General features: G+C 39.9%; 1 protein-coding gene across 5 annotated transcripts in view; it reads right to left on the bottom strand.

Moving 5' to 3' along the window:
- Positions 1–18,819: 18,819 nt before the first annotated feature.
- The window catches only part of RUNX1 (RUNX family transcription factor 1), a 246,527-nt gene continuing 239,492 nt past the window's right edge, over positions 18,820–25,854 (bottom strand). For all 5 annotated transcript variants that reach the window (XM_032865373.1, XM_032865370.1, XM_032865369.1 and 2 more), the window contains one exon: positions 18,820–23,381. In XM_032865373.1, the coding sequence (XP_032721264.1) occupies positions 22,906–23,381 (476 nt within the window). In that variant the 3' untranslated portion in view covers positions 18,820–22,905. The remainder of the gene's footprint in view (positions 23,382–25,854) is intronic.

Below are 25,854 nucleotides of genomic sequence, written 5' to 3'. Positions count from 1 at the left end.
GTGAGAAATTGGGTGTAAGGTCTGAGAAAACAAATGGAATGAAGTTCAAGGGGTTTGATATTAAGTAATAGCCTCAGGTCTACACCCTCATGTCCACTTTTCTTCATGAGTGAAGCAAGGGTCAGCTTCATGGCTACTGAGAAGGCTCCCTGTTCTAACTCCTTGTCTTCCTCACCTGCCTTCCCTTAACAAGGGATCAAGCCTCCTGCAATTCTAGGAAATTCTTGAAATGCATCTTCCACCTGGAAAAAAAAACAACCTAGTGATTCCTAATCACAGTAGCAGTAAATCATTGGTCCAGGGGCTTGTTTCTGAGAGTAGGCTGAGATAAGAGGACATTGGAAAGTTGGAGAAAACACTGACCAATCTAGAAGCTTGATGGTGTGAGAGAGGCAGTGGAGAGGATAGGGCACAGAGGATGAGGCTGGGGCATTTAAAAACAAACCTTGCTTCCTTTGCTCACAAATTAATTTGATTTCCTTATTTTCCCCCTCCCTTCTTCCTTTTCTTTCCTCCTTCTATACAGTTTTTGAAGCCTAATACATTTTTTTTTTTTTGAGCTGGGCATATAAAAACAAATGATACACAGACTGTCCTCTCTGAGTTCCTAAGAGAAGACCAAGGGTAAACTAGTAAAGTGTCACAATGAAATGTGAACTTGAACTATAGAAAGATTAAATATAAAATGTACTGGGAGGAAAGGGGAGGAGGGATTACTTCTGTTCAGGGTTAGCCCTTTACTTGCACAGCCTGATCTTGAGGGATTTTCATAAAGGCTGGCTATTTCACTCATGCCTTCAACTGGGTTGCAAGCAGAAACAGTTTCTCTCCCCAGAGGAAAAGAAAGGTTGAAGTGGTAGTGGTGTTGGATTTACCCAAATTGTTGAACCTAGGTGGATTTTGGACCTAGGTTTTAAGTCGTCTTGTGCATAAGTAATGACCTTAAACAAGTCAGTTCATTTGCAAGCACCTCTGCTGGATTGGATAAACTCAGGTGTCTCTCTCTGCTTTCCTCACAATTATTTGAAGGGTTTTTGGGTTAATCTTCACAGGGCAGACAACTGACTTCCTTTATGAAACTTGTGGCTGGTAGGGAGGGGTAGAACCAACATAACTGGGTACCAGATGCTTTCAGGCACTGTGCCAGGCAATTTTCAGGTGTCATTTAATTAATTCTTCACACAACCTTATTGAAAGGCATACTCGTCATCCCACTTTGTAGAAGAGGAAAGCAATGCTGAGAGCAATGAAGTACCATGTCCAAATTTACAGAATTAATTTGTGACAAGGTCTGAAATTTTTCCTCCCATATTTGATCTTACTTTAAAGTCTATGCTCCATCCATCATTCTGCACAGGATAATCTGGCTTTGTAAAGCAATGGGAAAGTGGAGTCTAAATAGCCATGTTCATGGATTTCACTACAGTGGTTTAAATAAGTTTTGTTAAATTGGACTCCAAGGGGACAATATGGTCAATGGTTCAATAATCCTAGGATGTTCTGCTTTTAGATGACTTGGCATTTTGATAATAGATATAGCATCTGGATGAATCACTGAACTTGTGAATATTTCATTTGTTTCATTTGTGTTATGGGGTTAATAACAATATCTACTTACACACCCTATGCTGCCTCTGATGGCTGGAGTGAAGAGCAAGGAAGATAGTTCTAAATGCACTTTTTTGAATTATAAACTGCTATGAAATTTTTATTTGGTATAATTTAGTTTATAGTATCTTGGGTGTTTAAACATAAGTTTTTAGTTTTGATATTCAAATCCATTTATATACATAAAAAGCACAAATGGCAACTAGTGATTAGCTTGATTAATTGTCACAAAATTAACATACTGCTATGTAACCCATGAGAGCTAGCACAGTAACAACACCCTAGAAGTCTCTCTTATGCTTTCTCCCAATCACTGTCTGCTTCTTCCTTTCTAAAGGAAGCAATCACTGTCCTGACCTCTATAACCTTACATTGCTTTTGCCTATTTTGGTGTATACATAAATATAATCATACAGTATGGATTCTTTGTTAACTTATTAACTAATACATTTAACTAAATCTTGTTTGGGAGAAAGCTCTTGTTGCTGAATCAGTAATTTACTATTTTCATTACTGAATAATATCCTATTGCATAAATAGACCACAATTTATAACATCCTCATAGATTAATTGATTAATGAATAGTAAGCCAGTTTAAAATCCTGGAACAAACCCAAGTTGATGTGATATCTTATCCTTTTTTACATTACTAAATTTGATAATGTTTTGTTCAGTCATTTTGCCCCTGTGGTATTATGGATGAGATTTGGCTGTACTTTTCCTTTATTTATTTATTTTTTTTGCAATGTTCTTGTCAGGCCTTGGTATCAAGGTTAAGGCTATGCTGGCTTCAGAAAATAAGTAGAAAATGTCTTTTCTTTTGTCATCTGAAGAAGTTTGGTTATAATTATTGTTATTAATTTTAAGAAATTAATTTAAACTTAAATTTAAGTATATTTAAATAGTTTTAAATTTAGGGAACAAATAACACCAATTGTAAACAAGCTTTTTACCAATGAAAGATATAGACTTGGAGTTTTGTTTATGGGAAGATTTTAAATCATACATCCAATTACTTAAATAGACGTGGGAATCTATTTAAAGTTTCTATTTCTTCTTGTGTCAGTTTTGGAAGTATTTTTTTAAGGAATTTTTCAATTCTTTTACATTTCCACATTAACTGGCACTTTGTTCTTAATTTCTTTTATCTATTTTATATTTGTAGTGTATTTTCTTGGTGTATTGACCCTTTTATTACAAAATGTCATTATCATTATGAAAAGTTCCTCTTTATCTAGTAATGCTCCTTGCCTTCAAGGCTACTTTGTTTAATATTAATATGGCTATTACGCTTTCTTTTGGTTAGTGTTTGCATGTGTAAATCTATTTCTATTCTTTTATTTAAAAATTTTCCATATACTCATTTAAGTTGTGCCTCATATAAGCAGCATATTTTTTATCCAGTCTGATAGTTTTTGTCATATAATTGAAATATTTGGTTTTTATACTTAATGTTTTTTTTAATAATTATGGTTTCTGAAGAAAGAAACAAAGTGGTTTATTTTGTTCTCTCTTTGTCTTACCTTCTACAATTTCTTTAATTTCATTTTTTTTTCATGGCATTAAAATGTTTCCACAGATTTTTTTTTCCATTTATCTCCTTTTTTTTTCTTTTTTTTTTAATATTCCTTTTTAAAAAATTTTTAATTTTTTCAGCGTAACAGTATTCATTATTTTTGCACCACACCCAGTGCTCCATGCAATCCATGCCCTCTCCAATACCCACCACCTGGATCCCCCAACCTCCCACCCCCGCCCCTTCAAAACCCTCAGATTGTTTTTTTTTTTTTTTATCATTTTTTAAAATTTATTTTCAGCATAACAGTATTCATTGTTTTTGTACCACACCCAGTGCTCCATGCAATCCGTGCCCTCTCTAATACCCACCACCTGGTTCCCCCAACCTCCCACCCCCCACCTCTTCAACCCCTTCAAATTGTTTTTCAGAGTCCATAGTCTCTCATGGTTCACCTCCCCTTCCAATTTCCCTCAACTCCCTTCTCCTAATTCCCCATGTCCTCCATGCTATTTGTTATGCTCCACAAATAAGTGAAACCATATGATAATTGACTCTCTCTGCTTGACTTATTTCACTCAGCATAATCTCTTCCAGTCCTGTCCATGTTGATACAAAAGTTGGGTATTCATCCTTTCTGATGAAGGCATAATACTCCACAGTGTATATGGACCACATCTTCCTTATCCATTCATCTGTTGAAGGGCATCTTGGTTCTTTCTACAGTTTGGCAAACGTGGCCATTGCTGCTATAAACATTGGGGTACAGATGGCCCTTCTTTTTACTACATCTGTATCTTTGGGGTAAATACCCTGTAGTGCAATGGCAGGGTCATAGGGAAGCTCTATTTTTTAATTCCTCGAGGAATCTCCACACTGTTCTCCAAAGTGGCTGCACCAACTTGCATTCCCACCAACAGTGTAAGAGGGTTCCCCTTTCTCCACATCCCCTCCAACACATGTTGTTTCCTGTCTTGCTAATTTTGGCCATTCTAACTGGTGTAAGGTGATATCTCAATGTGGTTTTAATTTGAATCTCCCTGATGGCTAGTGACGATGAACATTTTTTCATGTGTCTGATAGCCATTTGTATGTCTTCGTTGGAGAAGTGTCTGTTCATATCTTCTGCCCATTTTTTGATATGATTATCTGTTTTGTATGTGTTGAGTTTCAGGAGTTCTTTATAGATCCTGGATATCAACCTTTTGTCTGTACTGTCATTTGCAAATATCTTCCCCATTCCATGGGTTGCCTGTTTGTTTTCTTGACTGTTTACTTTGCTGTGCAGAAGCTTTTGATTTTGATGAAGTCCCAAAAGTTTATTTTGGCTTTTGTCTCCTTTGCCTTTGAAGACATATCTTGAAAGAAGTTGCTGTGGCTGATATCGAAGAGATTACTGCCTATGTTCTCCTCTAGAATTCTGATGGATTCCTGTCTCATGTTGAGGTCTTTTATCCATTTTGAGTTTATCTTTGTGTATGGTGTAAGAGAATGGATCCTCGCAAACAGGATCCAACAGCACATTAAAAAGATTATCCACCATGACCAGGTGGGATTCATTCCTGGGCTACAAGGATGGTTCAACATTCGCAAATCAATCAATGTGATAGAACGAATTAATAAGAAAAGAGAGAAGAACCACATGGTCCTCTCAATTGATGCAGAAAAAGCATTTGACAAAATCCAGCATCCGTTCCTGATTAAAACGCTTCAAAGTATAGGGATAGAGGGAACATTCCTGAACTTCATCAAATCTATCTATGAAAAACACACAGCAAATATCATCCTCAATGGGAAAAAGCTTGCAGCCTTCCTGTTGAGATCAGGAACATGACAAGGATGCCCACTCTCACAACTCTTGTTCAACATAGTATTAGAAGTCCTAGCAACAGCAATCAGAAAACAAAGAGAAATAAAAGCTATCCAAATTGGCAATGAAGAAGTCAAACTCTCTCTCTTCGCAGATGACATGATTCTTTATATGGAAAATCCAAAAGACTCCACCCCCAAACTACTAGAACTCATACAGCAATTCAGTAACATGGCAGGATACAAAGTCAATGTACAGAAATCAGTGGCTTTCTTATACACTAACAGTGAAAATACAGAAAGGGAAATTAGAGAATTGATTCCATTTATTACAGCACCAAGAACCATAAGATACCTGGGAATAAACCTAGCCAAAGAGGTAAAGGATCTGTACTTGAGGAACTACAGAACACTCATGAAAGAAATTGAAGAAGACACAAAAAGATGGAAGGCCATTCCATGCTCTTGGATCGGAAGAATAAACATTGTTAAAATGTCTATACTGCCTAGAGCAATCTATACTTTTAATGCCATTCCAATCAAAATTCCATCAGTATTCTTCAAAGAGCTGGAGCAAATAATCCAAAAATTTGTATGGAACCTCAGATTGTTTTTCAGAGTCCATAGTCTCTCATGGTTCACCTCCCCTTCCAATTTCCCTCAACTCCCTTCTCCTCTCCATCTCCCCTTGTCCTCCCTGCCATTTGTTATGCTTCACAAATGAGTGAAACCATATGATAATTGACTTTCTCTGCTTGACTTATTTCACCCAGCATGATCTCTTCCAGTCCCGTCCATGTTGATACAAAAGTTGGGTATTCATCCTTTCTGATGGATAATACTCCATAGTGTATATGGACCACATCTTCCTTATCCATTCGTCTGTTGAAGAGCATCTTGGTTCTTTCCACAGTTTGGTGACCGTGGCCATTGCTGCTATAAACATTGGGGTACAGATGGCCCTTCTTTTCACTACATCTGTATCTTTGGGGTGAATACCCAGGAGTGCAATGGCAGGGTCATAGGGAAGCTCTATTTTTAATTTCTTGAGGAATCTCCACAGTGTTCTCCAAAGTGGCTGCACCAACTTGCACTCCCACAAAGGAAACAGTCAAAAAAACAAAGAGGCAACCCACGGAATGGGAGAAGATATTTGCAAATGACAGTACAGACAAAAGGTTGATATCCAGAATCTATAAAGAACTCCTGAAACTCAACACACACAAAACAGATAATCATATCAAAAAATGGGCAGAAGATATGAACAGACACTTCTCCAACAAAGTCATACAAATGGTTATCAGACACATGAAAAAATGTTCATCATCACTAGCCATCAGGGAGATTCAAATTAAAACCACATTGAGATATCACCTTACACCAGTTACAGTGGCCAAAATTAGCAAGACAGGAAACAACATGTGTTGGAGAGTATGTGGAGAAAGGGGAATCCACAGATTCTTTGATATTTCATCTTTCAAGAGGTATAGCTTTATCTTCCTGTGAATGTGCCCTAGGCTTATTAACTCATTTCTATCAAATAGAATAGGCAGAAATGACAGTGAATTATTTAAAAATACTGGATCACAAAAGGGATATTATTGGAACTCTCAAACACCCATTCACATGTAGTGAAGTACTGAGACTCCTTGGGGTGCCTGGGTGGCTCAGTGAGTTAACCATCTGCCTTCGGCTCAGGTCATGATCCCAGAGTCCCAGGATCAAGTTCTGCATTGGGCTTCTTGCTCCATGCGGAGCCTGCTTCTCCCTCCTGTTCTGCAGCAACCCCTGCTCATGCTCTCTCACTCTCTGTCAAATAAATAAATAAAATCTTTTAAAAAAATTTAAAAAAGAATTGACACTCCTTGCCAGTAGCCTTATAAAGGAGTCATCTTAAAAGTAGGTTCTTTACTCCTAGTGAAGCCTTCCAATAACTATAGCTATGGCTGACATCTTGATAGAAACCTCATGAGAAGATCTGAGTTAGCACCACACAGCCAAGCTGTTTCCAAATTCCAGACTCACAGAAACTGTGGAATATTATTTTGTTGCTTTAGCTGCTAAGTTTTCTTTAAGCTGCTACCTTTCTTACTTTATTTGGAGTAATTATTTCTTATTATTCCTTTACTCTGTTAGATATTTGTTATATATTCTTTTTTTTTTCCTGGTTTGTTTTGTGGGGTCCTCAGCTTATTGATAGTGATGCTATTGGCTAGAAATGCCTGAGGGCACTCACCTGGGCCTGTGGTGAGTTCCTCCCAGAATTTTTTTTTTTTTTTGAACCAATGTTGTCAATAGACTGGCATTTGTAGTTCTTATTATGATTGCAAGATTACCCCAGGAATAGCCATTTAGAAACTTCAAGAAGATAAAGGTCCTGGAGAGCACATGACACTCCTGGGGATATACAATGAGGATATGAGAAGAAAGAGGGGAGGTGGGGGAAGCAGCCCTGGGGTTGTTTTTTATTGGAGTCAAGGATGAGGGGCTAGGATTTTGCAGGTTCACTGTCTATTGTTGATTAAAACATAAAAGTAGGAATTAAAGTACAGGAAGGGGAATACAAGTGACCAAATGGTCATTTATCTGAGTCTATCAGAGATATCCAAAACAGAGGGAAATTTCATGGGTGGAAAGGGATGGCTCTTTATTCAGTCCTGTGACTGACAATTTGTTTATTCATGGTAGCCATCTTTGAAGTGGATGTCTTGATAATCAAAAACTTGAGTTGGGCACTTGTGTTACAATAAAAAATCCCAGAATAAAAACCCAGCTGTCAAGTGCTTACAATACATGGTCATTCTAGATTATAACATGCATATTTGATATTGAAATCCACTATAAGTTAGTATTTTCTCTTTTATCACTAATGGATAATGCAAGGAACATAGGACATTTTAACTTTATTTCTTCCTGCTTTTGGTGTTGTTATTGTCATGTATTTTAATGGGGTGCCTAGGTGCCTCAGTTGGCTGAGCATCTAGCTCTTGGTTTCAGCTTAGGTCATGATCTCAGGGTCATGAAGTCCAGTCAATGTAGGGTTCCCCACTCAATAAGGAGTCCCCTCTCCTTCTCCTTTTGTCCCTCCCCCTACTTGCACTCTGTCTCTCTCTCTGAATATTTTTCCTACCTATTTTCTTATTCTTTTTTTCTTATTCCTGTCCTGGAATTTGATTACATATATATTAGAACTTTCACCATGTACCATATGTCTCCTATGCTCTGTTCTGTATGTACTGCTTTAAAAAAATATTTTATATACTTATTTGCCAGAGAGAGAGAATAAGCATAAGCAAGGGAAACAGCAGGTAGAGGGAAAAGCAGACTCCCCACTGAGCAAGGAGCAGGATGCAATAATTGATCCCAGGATCCTGGGATCATGATCTGAGCCAAAGGCAGACATTTAACCAACTGAGACACCCACATGTCCCTATGTACTGCTTTTTAAAAAATTTTTAGCTCTGTATTTCAGTCTATTTCTTTTGACCTATCTTCTAGTTCACTAATCTTTTCTTTAGCCCTCTCTTGTTTACTATTAAATTCATTGGTTAAGTTCTTAATTTCAATTCAAGTATTTTCAGTTGTAGACTGTCTACTTTTTTTTTTTTAATATAGTTTTGAGTTCTCTGCAAAGGGTCTGCATATAGTCATCTAACTTTCTTGCATTTATTGGTCACATATATTTTGAAGTCTGTATTTGACAACTCCTGGTGGGATTGTTCCTTTTACAGTAAATGTGATTTCTTTTGGTTTTCAGTTATTTGTTCATGTCTTTTGGTGTGCCAACTAATTTCCAATGGAACAGCAAACATTGTGTATAAATAATTGTTCATATAATTTGATTGTTCATATATAAATTGTTCATATAATTGTTATGCTTTGTTATAATTTGTTATGCTTTGGAAAGCAGTTGGGTTTAGAGTAACTTAATCCAGGCAGATATTGAAATGGTTAGAATCTGTGTTTCAGTGTTTGTGAGGCTATACTCCCAGGTATAGTTCTTTGAGCATATCACTAGGAAGCCTGGGTAATTATCAGTATCTCTTTCACATTTCTTTCTTACAGAGCCCTGAACCTAATTTCTGTCTCTGTACTTTGAATGCTAACAAAAAAAAAAAAACAAACAAATTTTTTTTTTTTAGCTTCTTAGAATCCTTGATAAACAGAAAATGACTAGAAGGGAAAAGCAAAAGTAATGCCAAATGTCAGATTCATATCACTTCTCACTTCTTTTCTACTTCCCTTGCTTTCTAGGATACTGGCCCCTTAAGGTTCCTGCTTACCTTGGTTTGATGTCTTCAAATACACACACACTGAAATTTTATTAGTTGTTCCCTATGGGTGTCTTGGTCTGCAACATAGCACTCCAACAATTACTGGAGGCAGAAATCTCTCAAAATCTACTTTCCACATACCAAATGCATAACTCTTCTTAACTTCATGATAGGCAGTCAAATAAACTGAGAATCAGGTCTTTGAAGCCCTAAATTATGTTTGTGATTTCAGAAAATGTATTAATTTAAACTGTTTCTGACTTTATTTCTTTACCCCCCCATTTTATTCTTGTTCTTATTTGTTCTATCTTAGTCTGTGTGAGAAATATGTAAAATGTCCCAAAGTTCAGATTTGAACTCAATGTTGCCAAGAAAATACAAGACAAACATGTAGGGGGATGCCCAGGTGGCTCAGTCAGTTAGGCATCTGCCTTTGGCTCAGGTCATGATCTCAGGGTCCTGGGATCGAGTCTCGTATCAGGCTCCCTGCTTGGTGGGGAGCCTGCTTCTCTCTCTCTCTCCCTCTGCCTGCCATTCCCCCTGCTTGTGCTTGTTCACTCTCTCACTCTCTCTCTGACAAATAAATAAATAAATAAATAAAATATTTTTTTAAAAAAGATAAACATGTAGGGTCAATGACTATTAAACAATGTGACCTGACCCCCAGGCTGTCCATGACTTTGGGGAGGTTTTTTTTTGTTTTTGTTTTTTTTTTTTTGGAGCCATTCTTTACACTTTAAGTTGAGGCAGTACCTAGAGAAGTGGTATCCTGTGAGCTCTTACTTTTTGCCTACTTTGTGATATTCTCATTTGTCACCATTTGTGACCATTTGATTTTGAATCACAGTTATGGTGTCTTCAGATTGACACATACAGAAACTCAGAACTGTACCCTTTAAAACTCAACTCCATTAAAGGGAGACACTAAGCTTTTTTTTTTTTTAAATTTTAAATTTTATTTATTTATTTGACAGAGAGAGATCACAAGTAGGCAGAGAGGCAGGCAGAGAGAGAGGGGGAAGCAGGCTTCCTGCTGAGCAGAGAGCCCGATGTGGGACTCTATTACAGGACCTTGAGATCATGACCTGAGCCGAAGGTAGTGGCTTAACCCACTGAGTCACCCAGGCATCCAAGAGGCACTAAGCTTTTTAAGATGTTGGGAATAGAGGAAAATCTTCCATTGAAGGCATTTCTTTACACAAACTGCAGGAGTCATTGTTAAGACAAGATGGGAAGAGCCTAATCGACTAGTCTGAAAGAACTACCTGTTAAATGGTAAAGTACCGTATGTTTCAAAGTGACAAGCCTAAGAGCTGAAAATGACTCTTTGATCTTTAAAATCCTCATAAACAGGGGCAGTGTACTTGCAGATCTATATTTATGTATTTAAATATTGGGAGAAAATCCAAGCAGAATCTCAGGACTGCAGGAGTTTGTGGTTTAGACAAAGAGGCCAGGGAGAAGGTAATTACATCAAACCTTTTACAACATAAAGCAAGCTTTCTTCCATCCTTGCTAACCAATGAGCTGGGATATTGCTAAGGGCTTGTTTTTTAAGTGGGTCTTGAACAGATCATTATACAGACGTGAGGTATTTGTGAAGAAAGAAAAAAACAATTGAAACCAAAAAGAAAGACTGTTTTGTTTCTACATTCAATTTGTGGTTATTGCCACCTTCTTTTATTTTTACTATCTCCCACTTCTCAGGGCCACCCACATGCACATATCCCCCTCCTTAGTATTTAAATCATTAACCACATGTGGAGAGTTAATCTATGGACAACGTAGCCATTTCCTCTGTTTCATGGAGCAGCTAGAGTGTTCATAAATAACTTCAGGGACATCATCAGGGCTTTAAGGATGGTTTGTTGTGAAAAGACATTCAAATGAATTCAAATAAGTATGCTGTTGCCCCCATGGATACTTTCATTCCTATTAGCATGTTGGTGTTTTTTCTTCCTCTGACTAAAGGATCTGGTTATATAAGAATGATAGGCACTGGAATGTGGGATCTGAGCTGTGGTTCCAGTAGCAGCCACTTACTCTTTTACTTGGTTCCCATGATGACCATAGGTATATATTTGTCACATGAAATATTGGATCATGGGACCAGAGACACTGATTCAAAATTGAGTTTTGATCTCATAACAGTCTACTTGAACCAAGTTTTATGTATATGATTAAATAAATACACCTATATGTACCCCTAAACTAAGAAACAATATAACAATATCTCAGAATCTCTGTTTCTCCCTCACCCAAGTGTAACCAAGTATCCTGAATTTTGTGTTAAGTATTCCCTTAATTTTCTCATAACACCAGTGTATGCATCCTTAAAATATTTCGCTTGCTTTTGAATGTCATATAAATAGAATTATACCCTGTACATTCTTCTGATTTTTCTCCCCACAATTTATTTTGCTACATGCAATTATAGTCCATTCACTTTCATCTTGATATACTATTCCAGTAAGACTATAACACAGCTTATTTAGCCATCTTCTATTGTGCACATATAGGTTGTTCCTAGTTTTTGCTATGACAATTAATGCTGTGCTGCTGTAAGCATTTGAAATCATTTCTTGGTGCATATGAAGACTCTATTGAATAGTTTGCTGGTGGTGGACTCGCTGGGACTAAGTGTAAGGATGTGTTCAGTTTTTAAGTGTAATGTCAAATTGTTTTCCAGAGTGGTTATGCCACTCTGCAACCCCAGAGAGGTTATTTATACTTCCACCTGCAAAGTAGGAGAGTTGTAATGACTCATTCTCTCTAACATTTTCTATTGTCTTCATTTTTTTTTTTTTGCCAAACATACTTATAGTTTATAATAGTTAGATGAAACAGACATTTTCATTTGTACCTCACAGGTATAGAATTTGAGGCTTAGGAATGTCAAGTCATTCAATTATGTTTAAGGAGCATAGATTCTGGAAATGTCTTATGTATAAGGAGGAGATCATATCACTCAAAACCAATGTATAGAAAACCAGCTTAATGGACAGTCATCTAATGGCCAGTTTTCTTCAAATCCACCTTTTTGAAGATTTTGCATCTGTTTGGAAACCGTTCTTGTGAAACTAAATACAAAGCAATATAACTAAATAAAATTAAATAAAAAAGAGTAACCAATATTGGTTAAAATTTGAGAAAAGGATCTTTAGAAAAACTAGCTAAAAAGTCCCCCATTTACTTACAAAGGAAGAAAGGATACCCAGATTTAAAACAAACAAACAAATAAACAAAAACCCTCACATTATCTACAAAGCACTGCAAAATTGATAGCTACCTATCAAAGGCTTTTAAAAAAAAGTCAGAAATGCCCTTAGACATATTCAGCAGTTAGAAAAACAAGATGGCAGACAAGGATGGGACATGCAAGAAAGGCAAACACTCTGCAGCTGGGTTAAATTTTAAGGTAATTTGACTATCAGGCAAAGTGTTTTTTGACAAACTGACCTATGAAATTTTGGGTTGTTACAAGTGTTAGGGCAGAATTAGGGATGAGCTAGCAGTGGACACATGGGACCATTCATCCTGGTAGATTCTGGAGCAGCTATACTACCTCCTCTCACTTCTTCACTACTTTGCAGTCCCTGAACATCCACAAGGGCACCTGATAAACTGGAAGGAATCAGAGTTTGGGGGAAGAGAAAGCACCTCTTCCTCCAGTCAGTGCTTCTGACCAAGGTAACCATTTATGTGTGCATGCCACTTAAAATTAAGTTTGCCTTGGTGACAGAAAACCCCACGTATAGGTAGCTTAAGTGAAATGCAAATGTTTAGTTTTCTTTCATGTAGATGCATCCAGACGTAGGCAGTTCAGGTAGGATGGAGACTCCATGAAGACATTGCACCAGGCTCCTAATGTCATCCACCTTTTGGGGTGTAGCTCTCTTCCACTGACCATCACCTCATTCTAGGCAACAAGGCTGGGGAATGGATGAAGAAGAAGGGGCAGCATATGCATATCTACTCTCTGTTAAGTAGTTTCTCTGGAAGCTGCCTCCATTTAAATAACATTGGCCAGATGTTTGTCATATGGGATGCCAAGTTATAAGGAAAGTTGGGAGGTACAGTCTTTCTTCCAGGCAGTCATTTGCCCAAGGGAATCTTTACTAAGGAAAACAGATATTGGGGTTTTGGCCTTCTAAAATTCATTAATGAAAGGAATGCACAAGTATTTCAGCTCTATAAATCCTGTTGCTTTTGCAGGTTTTAACATGCAGACCATTCTGTTTGACAACCAAAGTCAGGGCACACACAGACTTTGTGAAATCCTCCCTCCATCCTTGGGGGCCAGCTGATCGGCATAGGGAGAAGGTGAAGCTGACAGTTAGGCCTTGCTCTGGGTTTGCCTGCCCATGGGCAATGAGGCCACAGGGAGGGGAGATCCCTCACCTTCCAAAGTAAGGAATGAGAACATGGTAGGAGGATAGTTCAAGGTCCCACCCCTAGTTTTGCAGTGTCAGATCTAGATCACAGAATACTTGTTGGAGAATGGAATACTACTTTCTTACTAAACCATGTATGTGGCTGTCAAGTAGAATTCTTAGCAAACAAGGGAGGTCAGTCTTTTTTGGCTACTGCAACTTCTGTTTCCACCTGGGTGTATTCTGCATTGTTGGAAGAAATCTTTTTTTTTTTTTTTTAAGATTTTGTTTATTTATTTGACAGACAGAGACCACAAGTAGGCAGAGAGGCAGGCAGAGAAATAGAGGGGGAAGTAGGCTCCCTGCCAAGCAGAGAGCCTGATGTGGGGCTCCATCCCAGGACCCTGGGATCGTGACCTGAGCTGAAGGCAGACATTTTAAACCACTGAGCCACCCAGGAACCCCTGTTGGAAGAAATCTTGATGATCATGTACTGCATGTGCCTCTTCCCTTGACCCACCATGAGACAGGGGTCTCTGGTTACCTCTCCCCAGACTTCTGTTTCTAGGACTGCCAACTTCATTGTTATTTGTCAGACCTAAAACCTTGATGATGTCCTCAATTCCTTTCTCTCCCACACATCATATTTAATTCATCAGCATAGCCTGCTGGCTCTACTTTGAAAATAGATTCAGAATCCAACCACTCCTTACCTCCTTTTTTGCAATAATCTCCTACCTTGAGCGACCAGATGAGTTGGTGAATGGGAGCTGAAATCCAGCCCTGCTCTACTCATTGAACTGTGTGCTTTGCTCCAGGGCTGCATCTGTTTGACAGAATAAACCTCGCCAGCATCTTGATCTTGGACTTCCAGCCTCCAGAATAGTCAGACAATACATTTCTGTTGTTGCTAGCCATTCAGTTGTGGTATTTTGTTACAACAATCCTTGGAAATGAATATACCAACTGATAAACAATATGTTACTGTTGATTTGTTTGGGGTCTGCCTCCCCCAGTAGGAGGGGAAGACTGCTGTTCACTGCCAAAGAATACATTTTTGATGAAAGGCAACCATTTTGTAAGGAAGACACTGCAGCTTTGAATTGTCTGTAGAAACCCTCCCATAATTGTTAAAGTGAGGGAAGAAAGTGGCCCCATACCACTATTTATAATAACAAATAATCATACTTTGTTTGCATGTAAGACTTTTCATCTTCAAAACACTTTCAAAACATTAATTAATCTTTACAATAGCATCAAGGAAATCGAAACAAGAGAGAATTTGAGGTATGTAAAACTTAATTACTGATATTAAAATTTGGCACACAACAAACACTCCTCCTTCTGGGGCAGTAAACACATTCTGTGTCATCTTCTCTCCCTTTGGAAAATGTAAGCAGGGATCTTAATTCTAGAATATATCAGGAAGGAGACAAGGCTATCCCTGAGAAACTGCAAGGGATAGGGTATAGTATTTATGCATCAGAGAGAGAGGGGCATTTGCTCACTTTGGAGTTCCCTCAGGATTCTGGGATCTAGAATTCTGAGACACCACTTAAAGTGGGGGTGGGGAAGCATATGGAGTGGGCTGCCTTTGAACAAAGATATAGGGAATTCCATCAGGTCAAAAGATAAAGATCAACAAATTGTCCACAAACCTTCAAAAAAAATGGTGGCAGCTTTGTAACATCCTGAGCCACATTTGGATACTTTTTGGTCGGAACTTTATTAGTATCATCTGGAAATAAAGGGTGAAGGAAAAACTTTGGCTTTGAAAAAAGACAGTGGACCCAAAGTGACTGAGCACCATGGAGCTACTTCTAGAAATCTGAATCTTTGGATTGTCTTGGCTGGAAGGGGCAGGGATTGGGTGCTCATGCAATTAGCAGGAGGGGAGCACAGAGAATGCTTTACACCAGTGCTTTACTTTGACTGCTGCTGGCTTGCTATTCTAGCAAGGACTCCTGCCTCATCATTTCCTAAACATGCCTTGTGTGTAGTGACTTCCTTCCAAAGAGCACAGTATGAAAATGGGAGTGAGGATTGAAGGATACTTTACAGAAGAGAACCTGACAAACACTTCTACCCTCTGATCAAGGTCAATACCAACAGTCATAAATCACGTCAATAGCATGTACCCTTGATAAAATACGATAAAAATAGCATGTTATCTCTGTGATCTTCTTCCTCAAAATCCATAACCCCAGTCTAATCATGAGGAAAAAATGGCAGACAAATTCCCACAGAGGGGTGTCCTACAACGTGCCTGACTAGTACCTTTAAAGATCCTCATAAACAAGGGAAGTCTAAGAAAATGTCACAGCCAAGAAGAGCTTAAGGAAACATGACAATTAAATGTAGTACACTATCTTGAAACAGAAAAAGGACATTAGGTGAAAACTAAGGAAATCTGAATAAACTGTGACATCAGTTAACAATAAGGTATCAAAATTGGCTCATAAGTTGTTGCAAATGCACCATACTAATATTTAAGATGTTAGTCACAGGGGAAGTTGGGTGCTGGTAGAGGGGCTGTCGGAGGGTGTGGGGGAGATGGAAACTCTAAAATAGTATCTGCTCAACTTCTCTGTAAATTTGAAACTATCTTAAAAAATAAAAAGTTTCTTCATTAAAAACAAATAGATGAAGGGCAGAATCGAGAAGCTGTGGAAGACTAGGGTTGTGTCTTCCACTCAGACCTCACAGGGTCTGCCTGACACACTCAGTCATGCAGGGAAGAGGATTTTCACTTGGAACTCTCCATGGTCTTGAGCATTGAGAAAGGGTGAACAATCTCTTTGGAAACCCTTTTGGCTCCCCATTTTCTGGAAACTCTGAAGCACTCATTTCTCCCTTCTGCTTTTAAGACTAGCATTCTTTGAAGGGAAAGACCACTCATGAAAGTTTATTTGAGTCTTTTGTCATCAAGGAGTGTCAGTTTTTCTCAGAGCTTCAGTCTGGAAAATGGTGAAGGGCAAAGAGTCATGCACTAGACTGCTGGGCTCAAATCCTGGCTCCTCCACCAGCAGCCATGGGACATGAGCAGATTGCTTAACCTCACAGGACTTCAGTGTCCTTATCTGCAAAATGGGGGTAAAAATGGGATCCTCCCCCTCATTATAGGGTCACTGTAAGAACTGAATAAGCTAGTGTATGTGAAGCACTTAAACCAGAGCCAAGCTTGTAGTAAGCACTTAAATATGTGTTGTTATTTTTAATTCACTCCTCCTCTGGCATGTCTTAAGCACTTCAGAAGGTACTAAGGTACTCTCTGTCACTAAGATCTGGTTTAGAAATCTGCTACAGATAGTGGTCATCAAGCATTTACCTGGCAAGTTTCTGTTTTCTGCTTCTTAGCACATGGCCCATGGAAATCTAATTCGATAAAACCTTTTGAAAGATCATTCTGGAGGTATCTGTCAAAATGCAAAATCGCTTTGAACTAGCAGTTCCTTTTGAATGTACAAAAATTCAAACATGAGGTCATAAGATATATGCAGAGAACTGTTGTGTAGCAAGACACAGAGGACACCTTCACTGTCTCTCAGTAAGGGGAGGGGTAAATGAATGAGTCCAACCATACACTTTCATGCAGTGTAGTCATTAAGAAGAATGAAGTAGGTCTAACTGTGCTGAAAGACACACATTATATATTAAGTCAAAAGGTGAGCAATGATACATATTGTATGATGTCTTTTTGCATGGATGCGATAAAATATATGGTGTATATTATGGGTATAGAAAAAAGTCTGGAATGGCAAACACCACCCAGTTAGCAGTAATAGCGGTGCATGGATTGGGAGAAGTGGAAAATATTTTAACTTTTTATTTGATGTTGTTTATGTTGTTAATAATGAGCAGTATTACTCTGTTTATTTCCATTTATTGAGCGTGTATTATGTGCCAACATTTTATGCAGAGTTTCATGTGTATTAAGTTATTTAGATCTCCTAACTGATAGCATTAGTGTCTCTTTTATAGGTGAAAAGAGCTAGGCCACTGGTTTAGTTTGTTGCCCAGCGTGAGGCAGAACTGGAACTCAAACCCAGGCACTTTGGCTCCTGAGAACATGCTCAGTGGCCCCACTAGGCTCCCTTTCTGAACATATATAACCTGATCCTCCCACCCACCTCCTGCCTCCGCTCACTAACCATGACTTCCCAGGGTCAGTCATTTCTTTTGATCCAACTTGCATGGGCTCCTGACATTCTTCGTGGCCATCCTGCAGACCATGGGAGACCCTGAGAAGGCAGCAAAAAGAACTGGGAAGGAGGGTTAGCTGGTGGTTCTTGGTCGGGAGGTGATTTGGTTCACATAGTCTCGAGGCTGAAATATGAATAATGTTTGGCCCTGTGGGGTGGTGAGGGAAGACCTTGTAAAAAACTCTCTATTACAGCTCAAAACTGATTCCCATGATTTAAAGAAATGGAGGCTGGGGATGGTGACTGGCCTCATATTGAATATCCACCCTTTCCACTTCATGTTTGCAAATGCCACATCTTTCTTTTGAAATATTATTAACATTTTAAAATCATTATTATTTTTTAAACAGACACGAAATATACAGACATTGCTCCTTCATACTCAGAGAGGCAGCACTGGGGTCCTGGGCTTTACCTGGTCCCTCCTGGCCTCAGAAGCCAGGAGATGCAGGATGCACAGGGCAGAGAAGGCACAGATATCAGCCTGAAGCCTGGCGAGCCTATGAAGAGCTCGCTTGAAGATGTTCTGTGTGCTGAAGTGGCTTCACTTGGCTTCCCAGCTCCTCCATTTCAGAAAAAGACAATACCAGTGTGCTATGGTGTCTGTACTTGCCAAACTGTTTATTTGCCATTCACTAGTGATAATATTGGATTTACAGAAGAAACTGTGGTACAAAAAAAGTAAGGACCCAGAGGCTCCTGGGCAGCAGCAGTCCAGCTGCCCTGCCCAGGCTGGGTATGGGGAGTGCTGCCGGCAGCAGCGGGAACAGACACTCTGACTCTGAGCAGTAGACTACACACAACGGAGTGCCTGCTCTCCTGCCCTGTCTGGAAACACCTTGGACAGGGGCTTGTTCTCTCATAGGGTATCTGGTTTAAAACTCAAGATTGACAGTTCCCTTTAGGGAAGTATTCAATATGTCAGTACCAGAGAGAAAGAAAGCACACACAAATTTCCAGGATGCTTTGTGAACAGATCCAGTAATTGCTACACAAATAGACACTAGGTGGGGCCTGTCCAAGTAGGACTGCAATTTCCAGTGTTACTTTTTCAATAGATGTGTTTTACTGTCATTTCAATTTGGAAGTTTATTTTTTCCATTGATTTTTATACATCCAGAATAGCACAAATAACCAACAGTTCTTTTTCTTTTTCTTTTTCTTTTTTTTTTTTGCACATTCATTTCCCCTAGAACAAAAAGTGAACTTAAAAAAAAAAATTGGAACCATGCTATTAGCTCTTTACAAAAGTGAATAAAAAGTAGCTCATCTTTAATTCTAAAATAAACAAAGTAGAAAGAAGCATTTTTTGTCTACAGTATTTAGCAAACATAAGAAAAAGTCCTTAGAAACACACACAAAAAATTGAAAAAAGTTATTACAGGTATTAACAATATTTTATAATGAAGCTTAAAATCTATTTACATACATAAATACAATTAACTTTGTTGATGCAACTCTTCTGGAAAGAAAAAAAAATGCCAAATGATCAGCCTCATCAATACTGATCTGGCTAAAGGGAGGGGAAAAACTCCAAACAGACAAACAAACAAAACCCCAAACGACTGTATACTGTAGGTAAACAAAAAGACATTTTGTTCAAATGTAAAAAAAAAAAAAGTTTTTTGAGATTATTAACTGATTTTTCATGTATAAAAGACCCCAAACATGTTGTACCCCAGAAAACAAAACCACCAAAAACAAAAATTGCCAGGATGGAATGTCCTAAGGACGCAGGCCTTTCAGGACAGAAACCTGCAACCCTAAATTGCAGGACATTTGAGTGAAACCATTCATTTCCTTTCCAATCAGAGCATTTCTGTTTATCTGCACAGAAATGTGAGGCAGCAGAAAGGCTGTCTATTAACTCACTGATTGTAATTTGTCCAGGAAGGCTTCTGTTGCTGCACTTGGACAGCAAGCAGATCCAAAATGGTTGGCAATGTCTCTGTTCTGCTGGAAGAAACCCATGATGAGCAGGAGAAAGGCTGACTCACCATGTTCCTTTATGTAAAGCGAGGAGACCTGCAGCTCCTCGTGTTCTGGACACTTGGTGTGAAGTTGGGGGTGTGTGTGCTGTGTCCTTATATAAAGCAAGAGAATGGAGGAAGGAGGAGAGGTTTGATGGAGGAAGAAGAGAAACAGAGGGAGATATTAGGGGGCCAGCAGAAGAAAGAAATATAAGTCATATAAGAAATATAAGTCATATAAGAAATATAGTGAGAAAAACCAAAAAGAATTAAAATACATGTCCATGTTGAAATTATAAATAAAGGCATGAACAAGCAGTAGAAATGGCTTAATCTTTCTTCTCTTGGACGAATGCTTCCAGATACATCCAGTTATTACATTATTGGCTTAAGGGTCTCCTTGATTAAAGGACCACCTTAATTTACCTGAAGGCAATGAATACAATTTTTCCGGGGGAGGGGAAAATTAAGTGTAATGTGAGACCTATCTCCAAAACACTAAAGTTTGATTTAATTTTTCTGTAACGATTAAGTACTAATATGCTGGTAAGGGTCTGTGAAACTCTGACTAGCCAAACCAGTGGGACTCCAACGAAGTGACAAGCCCTCCTCATACATGCCTTTGAGAGTGAAGATTCAATGTGAAGCATTGTCTGATCCCCTTTCTAGGGCATTAGGCTGGTTTTGAGTTGGAATATCTTCGGGTACCAGAAATGAACTGAAAAATATAATTTTTTTTCCTTCATTTTCCCCCAACGTTTTGTCAGGTCAGATATGGCAACATGTGTTGAGAACACTTAGGTTCGATTCGGGGTCAAGGGGCCAAAGGTCCTTTCCAAAAATAAAAATTGTCAATTTGCTGACATTTAAGGATAATTTTGCTGCAAAAACGTAATACAGAATAAAACATTAAATTGAATCATGGAGAGATAATCATGTCTAAAATGAAAATGAATATATTCTGAATTTCTCCAAGATCTGTTTTAGCTCTTTTCTAGATAAGAATGACCTGACTGACAACACAAACTGCTTTACTCTTTCTTACCAAAGTGCTACTGCATCTGTGTAAAACAAATAATCAATATATATATATAAGAAAACTCAAAAACAAGTTGTTTTAAATAAGACCAGCTGTTTTGCTGCCTGCAGCCAAAGATCTTTCTAATTTGAATCCTTAAATTTATAAAATAAAAATCAAACACTGTTCTGAAGTCCTGCTTTCAAATACTCTTCAGAGTTGACCTGAAATCATTTCAACTAATTTAAGAGGTACATTAAATAACAACCAGAGCATTTTGAGCACACATATGTGAAAATCAGCAGTTAGTATTTATGAGTTGTACAACAACTGCATTCTGACCAAATTCTCCAATAAAAATTTACAGTGACATTGGATACTTTTGAATTGTAGCCATGGGCAGCTGTGACATGAATCCTTCCTGTCATGCTGATGCACAGATAAAAGTGCACATACCCCATTAGGCAGGGTCTCAGCCTGGTGAAAGCAACGCAAAGATGGATGCTGAATGAGCAGCTTGGGATGGAGTCTGGCACAGGGGGGATGATGCTTTCCTATGTGACTCCATGGAAGCACACAGAGGAAAACGGTCCTGTTCAGGTCTGCTTCCAAGCCACCCTAAGAAATTCAGCTGGAGACCTTCAGGCACCAAAGACACCAGGTCTAGTTTCTTCCACTCCCAGCCTTGGGGAACAGCCACAAGTTTTGTTCTGAATCAATGAACAGGTACTGTATCAAAAAGAAGTGTTTTCTTGGAGCTAAAAAGTCTGAATTCTGGATTCAGATGATCTCCTTACTACTCCAGAAGGGAGCAGTTAAGAAACCCATAAATCCATTCTTTCGGTTCCTATGTGGATACTGCTCTTCCACATAGCTTACTTTGGATTCAATGGCTACAAAGCACGTCTAGAATTATCAAGCCCATGGAGGGAGCAAACCCCTAAGCAGAAAATAAATCCTCTCCAGAGGTGCAATCATTGGCATCTATCTGAACCTCCTGGAACCAGATTTGACCTTCTCTGTTGGAAGGGAGGGAGTCAGGTATGAGACCCTTTGTTGAGCTTGGCAGAAAATTCCATACTTCAGATCCTTCAAGTGACCCTCAGCATCTAAAAAGCATTAAAAACATTGCTGCATTAGCTACCAACTCATTTGATTAACATGAAAGGGAGTTTAATGTAAACAATATTTAGATAACCAAGTCATCACATTGCTCATCCTTTTTTTCCAGCCTTCTTCAATGTGATACATTTAAGTTTGGCTACTATCAAAAACAAAAATGTAGTACTTGATATTTTTCTTCTTAATATAAGTACATTTAAATAATAAAAAAGTATCAACACATAAGTAAGTGTCTAAACAACAAGATACATAAATATCTAGGGATTCCTTGTGGGAATACAGTAGTTGAAAATGACCCAAAGCTGTAGTTGTTTCTCAAAAGAACAACTACACGAAAGTCCAAAAGAAAAGTTAAATAAAACTTACAGAAAAAAGGAATCATATTTCTTTCAAATTGTCAAAGCAAGAAAGAAGCAAGCTCAATTTTTTTTTATATATATATATATAAAAATAAAAACCACCCCAAATGCAAATATGCACTTTGCAATTTATAAGGTGCTGGAAAAGAAAACTAAAAAATACAAATTAGATACCAAACAAGAGGAGTTGCATTCCCCGCCCCCACCCCAACCAAAATTCCACTCTTTGGAATAAACAACTTGGTTAAAAAGTGAAGTCAAGGGTATAAAATCTTTCTTTTATTCACAGCATCGCTAAATCAGAAGCATTCACAGTTTCCCTCTGGGAATCTTCCTGTTTGCCTTACGACGCGTCCACGTGGTGGTGAAGCGGACACCCTCATGTTGGGTCAGGTTCGGAAAAGGTGAGCCGGGCCCACAGCAATGGCGCTCCGCACGGCCTCGGGGGGCGCAGGCGGCCAGGGGGCCCGAATGCCCAAGGGCCGGGGAGGGGGTGGGCGCGGGCGCGGAGCAGAGCGAGATCCCAGAACCCTGTTGGCAGGGGCGCGCCCCCTCCCCAGCGCCGGCCGCGGACCCCATACCCGCGGGCTCTCCAGAGCAAAGGCTGGGCCTGGGCAGGGGCGCTCCTCCCACTCGGCCGCCGCCGCGGGGCCCTCAGTAGGGCCGCCACACAGCCTCTTCAAGGCGCGCAGCGGGCGCCATGTTGGTGGGCGAGTTGCTGTGGCTGCCCTCAGTCTCCACCACGTCGCTTTGGTTCGGGAGGCTGGGGTTGAGCAGCGCCGAGCCCGTGGAGGCGTTGGTGCATGGCGGCAGGATGCGCGGCGGCGAACGCTCGCCACCCACCATGGAGAACTGGTAGGAGCCAGCCGAGGCGCCGTAGTACAGGTGGTAGGAGGGCGAGCTGGCCTGGAAGGGGCCGCCCTGTGCCTGCGACGAGCCAGGGTAGGGCGGCGGCAGGTACGTGTGGTAGCGCGTGGCCGAGCTCATGGCAGACATGCCGATGCCAATGCCCGACGTGACGGGCGTCGGGGAGTAGGTGAAGGCTCCGGGGTAGTGCATGCGAGGGTCTGAGATGGAGGGCAGCGCGGGGAACTGGCGTGGGTCGCCGAAGGCCGTCAGGTCAGGGGCCGCTGTGGAGGCGGGCGAGAAAAGATTGTGAGGCGGGAGATGGGAGCCGGGGAGGCCATGGTCCTCCCGCCCGCGGCCCGCCCACGGCCCGCCCACAGCCCGCCCACAGGAGGATTACCCAGAATGCTGCTGCCCCGGGAGCCAAGGGGGCTGCCTACCCAGCATGCTAGTGGGCAGGGAGGTCGTGTGATGGTCTGCGGTGACAGAGGGTGGTAACTCGGGGAGTCACAGAATGTAAGGTGGGGTAGGCTACAATGTCATTACAATATAATAGGATGTAATACAGTGTAACATAACACATACTATATATAAATATAATACCTGTAATATCGAGGTAATGACAGGGTTGGCAAACCCACCTTTTCGACGCCCCCAGTTTTTGTATGGCCCCCAAGGTGAGAATGAGTTACTTTTCTAAATGGTTGAAAAAAGTGAAAAGAAGGATAGTATTTTCTGACGTGAAAATTATGTGAAATTCACATATCCGCTGCCCTGCATGAAGTTTCACTGGAATGAGCCTCACTCCTGTTAGGAATTCTCCTAGCTGCTGATGAACGACCACTGCAGAGTGGAGTCGTCATGACACAGACAAACCGTGGGACCCGGGAAGCCTAAAATATTAAGTATCTGGTCCTTTACGGAAAAAGTTTGCCAGTCGTCTATAATCAATATATTAATATGACAATATTAATATAAATGTAATCTGTGATATTAATATAATTATAACAATATGTAACATAAAATTATATGATAGTAATGAGATGGATGCATCTGTAGATTAATATCAATAGAATATATCATATATAATATACTGTGTTATAATCTTAATATGTAATAACATTATAATACAGCATACATAATATTTAGGTTGAATCACAGGAAACTGCTGTTTCTGTAGGTTTCAAACAATTAAAAATTGTCAGTTTCTTATGATTCTACCTAATGCATACCATAGTAGTGACTGTGAGTGATTGTCAGTGAGTATCAATACCACTCTTCCACCCCTCTCATGTGCCTTTAGACTACTTCCACATTTTTAGAAAAATAGGACCTCAGTGTCACCTGGTATTCCCTCAAGTGCTTCACTGATTTGTTAATACAAATGGCTGCAGGGCTTTGATTTATCCACTCCATTTTCCCACATGTTTAAGTTTTATCAGGAATGGCAAAACTTTGTCTATAAAACTCACTTTGTTAGGATTCTGCATTTCTGGTCTCAGAAACTGGCTTTGGCCTTCATTGCATCCTCCTGCATTTTTCTTTACCATAGACTGCCCTTGGGAACATTTTTCTTTACCATAGGCTGCCCTTGGGAACTACTAGGGGCTTTGGGTGCCAGGAAGTGTTCCTTGTGTCCTGTAGATCAGTTTCTCAGCAGTGGTACTGTTGACATTTTGGGCCACATATATCTTTGTTGGGGGTGTGGGGAGCTGTCCCTTGCATTGTAGTATGTTTGGGAGCATTCTTAGCTTCTGCCTACCAAATGTCCGTAGCGCTCCCACACCCTGCATTGTGACAACTAACATTGTCTCCAGACACTGCCAAATGTTCCGGGGGTAGGGTGAAGGGGGGCAACCATCCCCCCCTCTCCGACTGAGAACCACCATGTAGATGTAGGATGGTATCCTGTTCCTCAGAATTATTAATCAAATGACTGGGCCAGGGCTATAGTCTTTATAGCAGCAAACCCAAAAGATAGCAGAGGCAAAATTAAATGTTTTAAAATTTTTAAGCTACCAAATCAACATACAAAGTAAGTCCAAGCTCAGGATGGCATGTAGTCTGTGTCCTTTTGTGTTCAGGCCCATAGAGAAACTTGACAGAGCCAAGAGTTTGCTCTGAAAGGAAAGCTACCAGGGTGGATTAATCTGTATTTGGAAGGCATCCGGGGTTGATCTACTTCCTCATATTTCAAGCCTATTATTCCAGCAGGGAGAGCTAGTGTTCTCATTCTCTTTCTGCCTTTCTCTCTCTCTCTCTTCCACTCTCTCATCCCCACTCTCTCTCTCCCTCTCTCCCCCTTCTCCCCCTTCCTTCTCCCCTTTCCCTCTTTCCAAACTCCTCTATAAATTTGGGGTGAATGTGATGAGGAGGTATATACCCCTCATCAGAGAGGTAATTAAAGTTTATAGAAACAACCAAAGTCTGTGGCCAATCTCTGTGCTAATGAGGAAACCAGGAGTCTGACTTTCAAACAAACACTCCTGTTAATCTAGTCAGACATGTGGGCAGGGAAAACGTTGTAAACTGACAGTGGTTCTGGGGCTGCCCTTCCACGGCCACACTCTAGCTCGTCCTGAAGCTAGGCTGCACCTCATTCCACACAGTTTGTCCCTGGCCACTTACTGGGGCCGTCTGTGAGCAAGCTCTGTGTCACTTGTTTTTGCTCACCCAGAGAGCTGTGACAGGAAGCTTGACTCCAATTTTCCAGTTAGATTTCTATAGTCTAGGGAGAAGCTGAGGTAGGAGGAAGAG

Source organism: Lontra canadensis, unplaced genomic scaffold (genome assembly GCF_010015895.1).
Source record: "Lontra canadensis isolate GAN:19392208 unplaced genomic scaffold, GSC_riverotter_1.0 scaffold29, whole genome shotgun sequence".
Lineage (NCBI taxonomy): Eukaryota > Metazoa > Chordata > Mammalia > Carnivora > Mustelidae > Lontra > Lontra canadensis.
The sequence above is the reverse complement of the archived record's forward strand: the minus strand, read 5'-3'. Positions and strand labels throughout refer to the sequence as shown.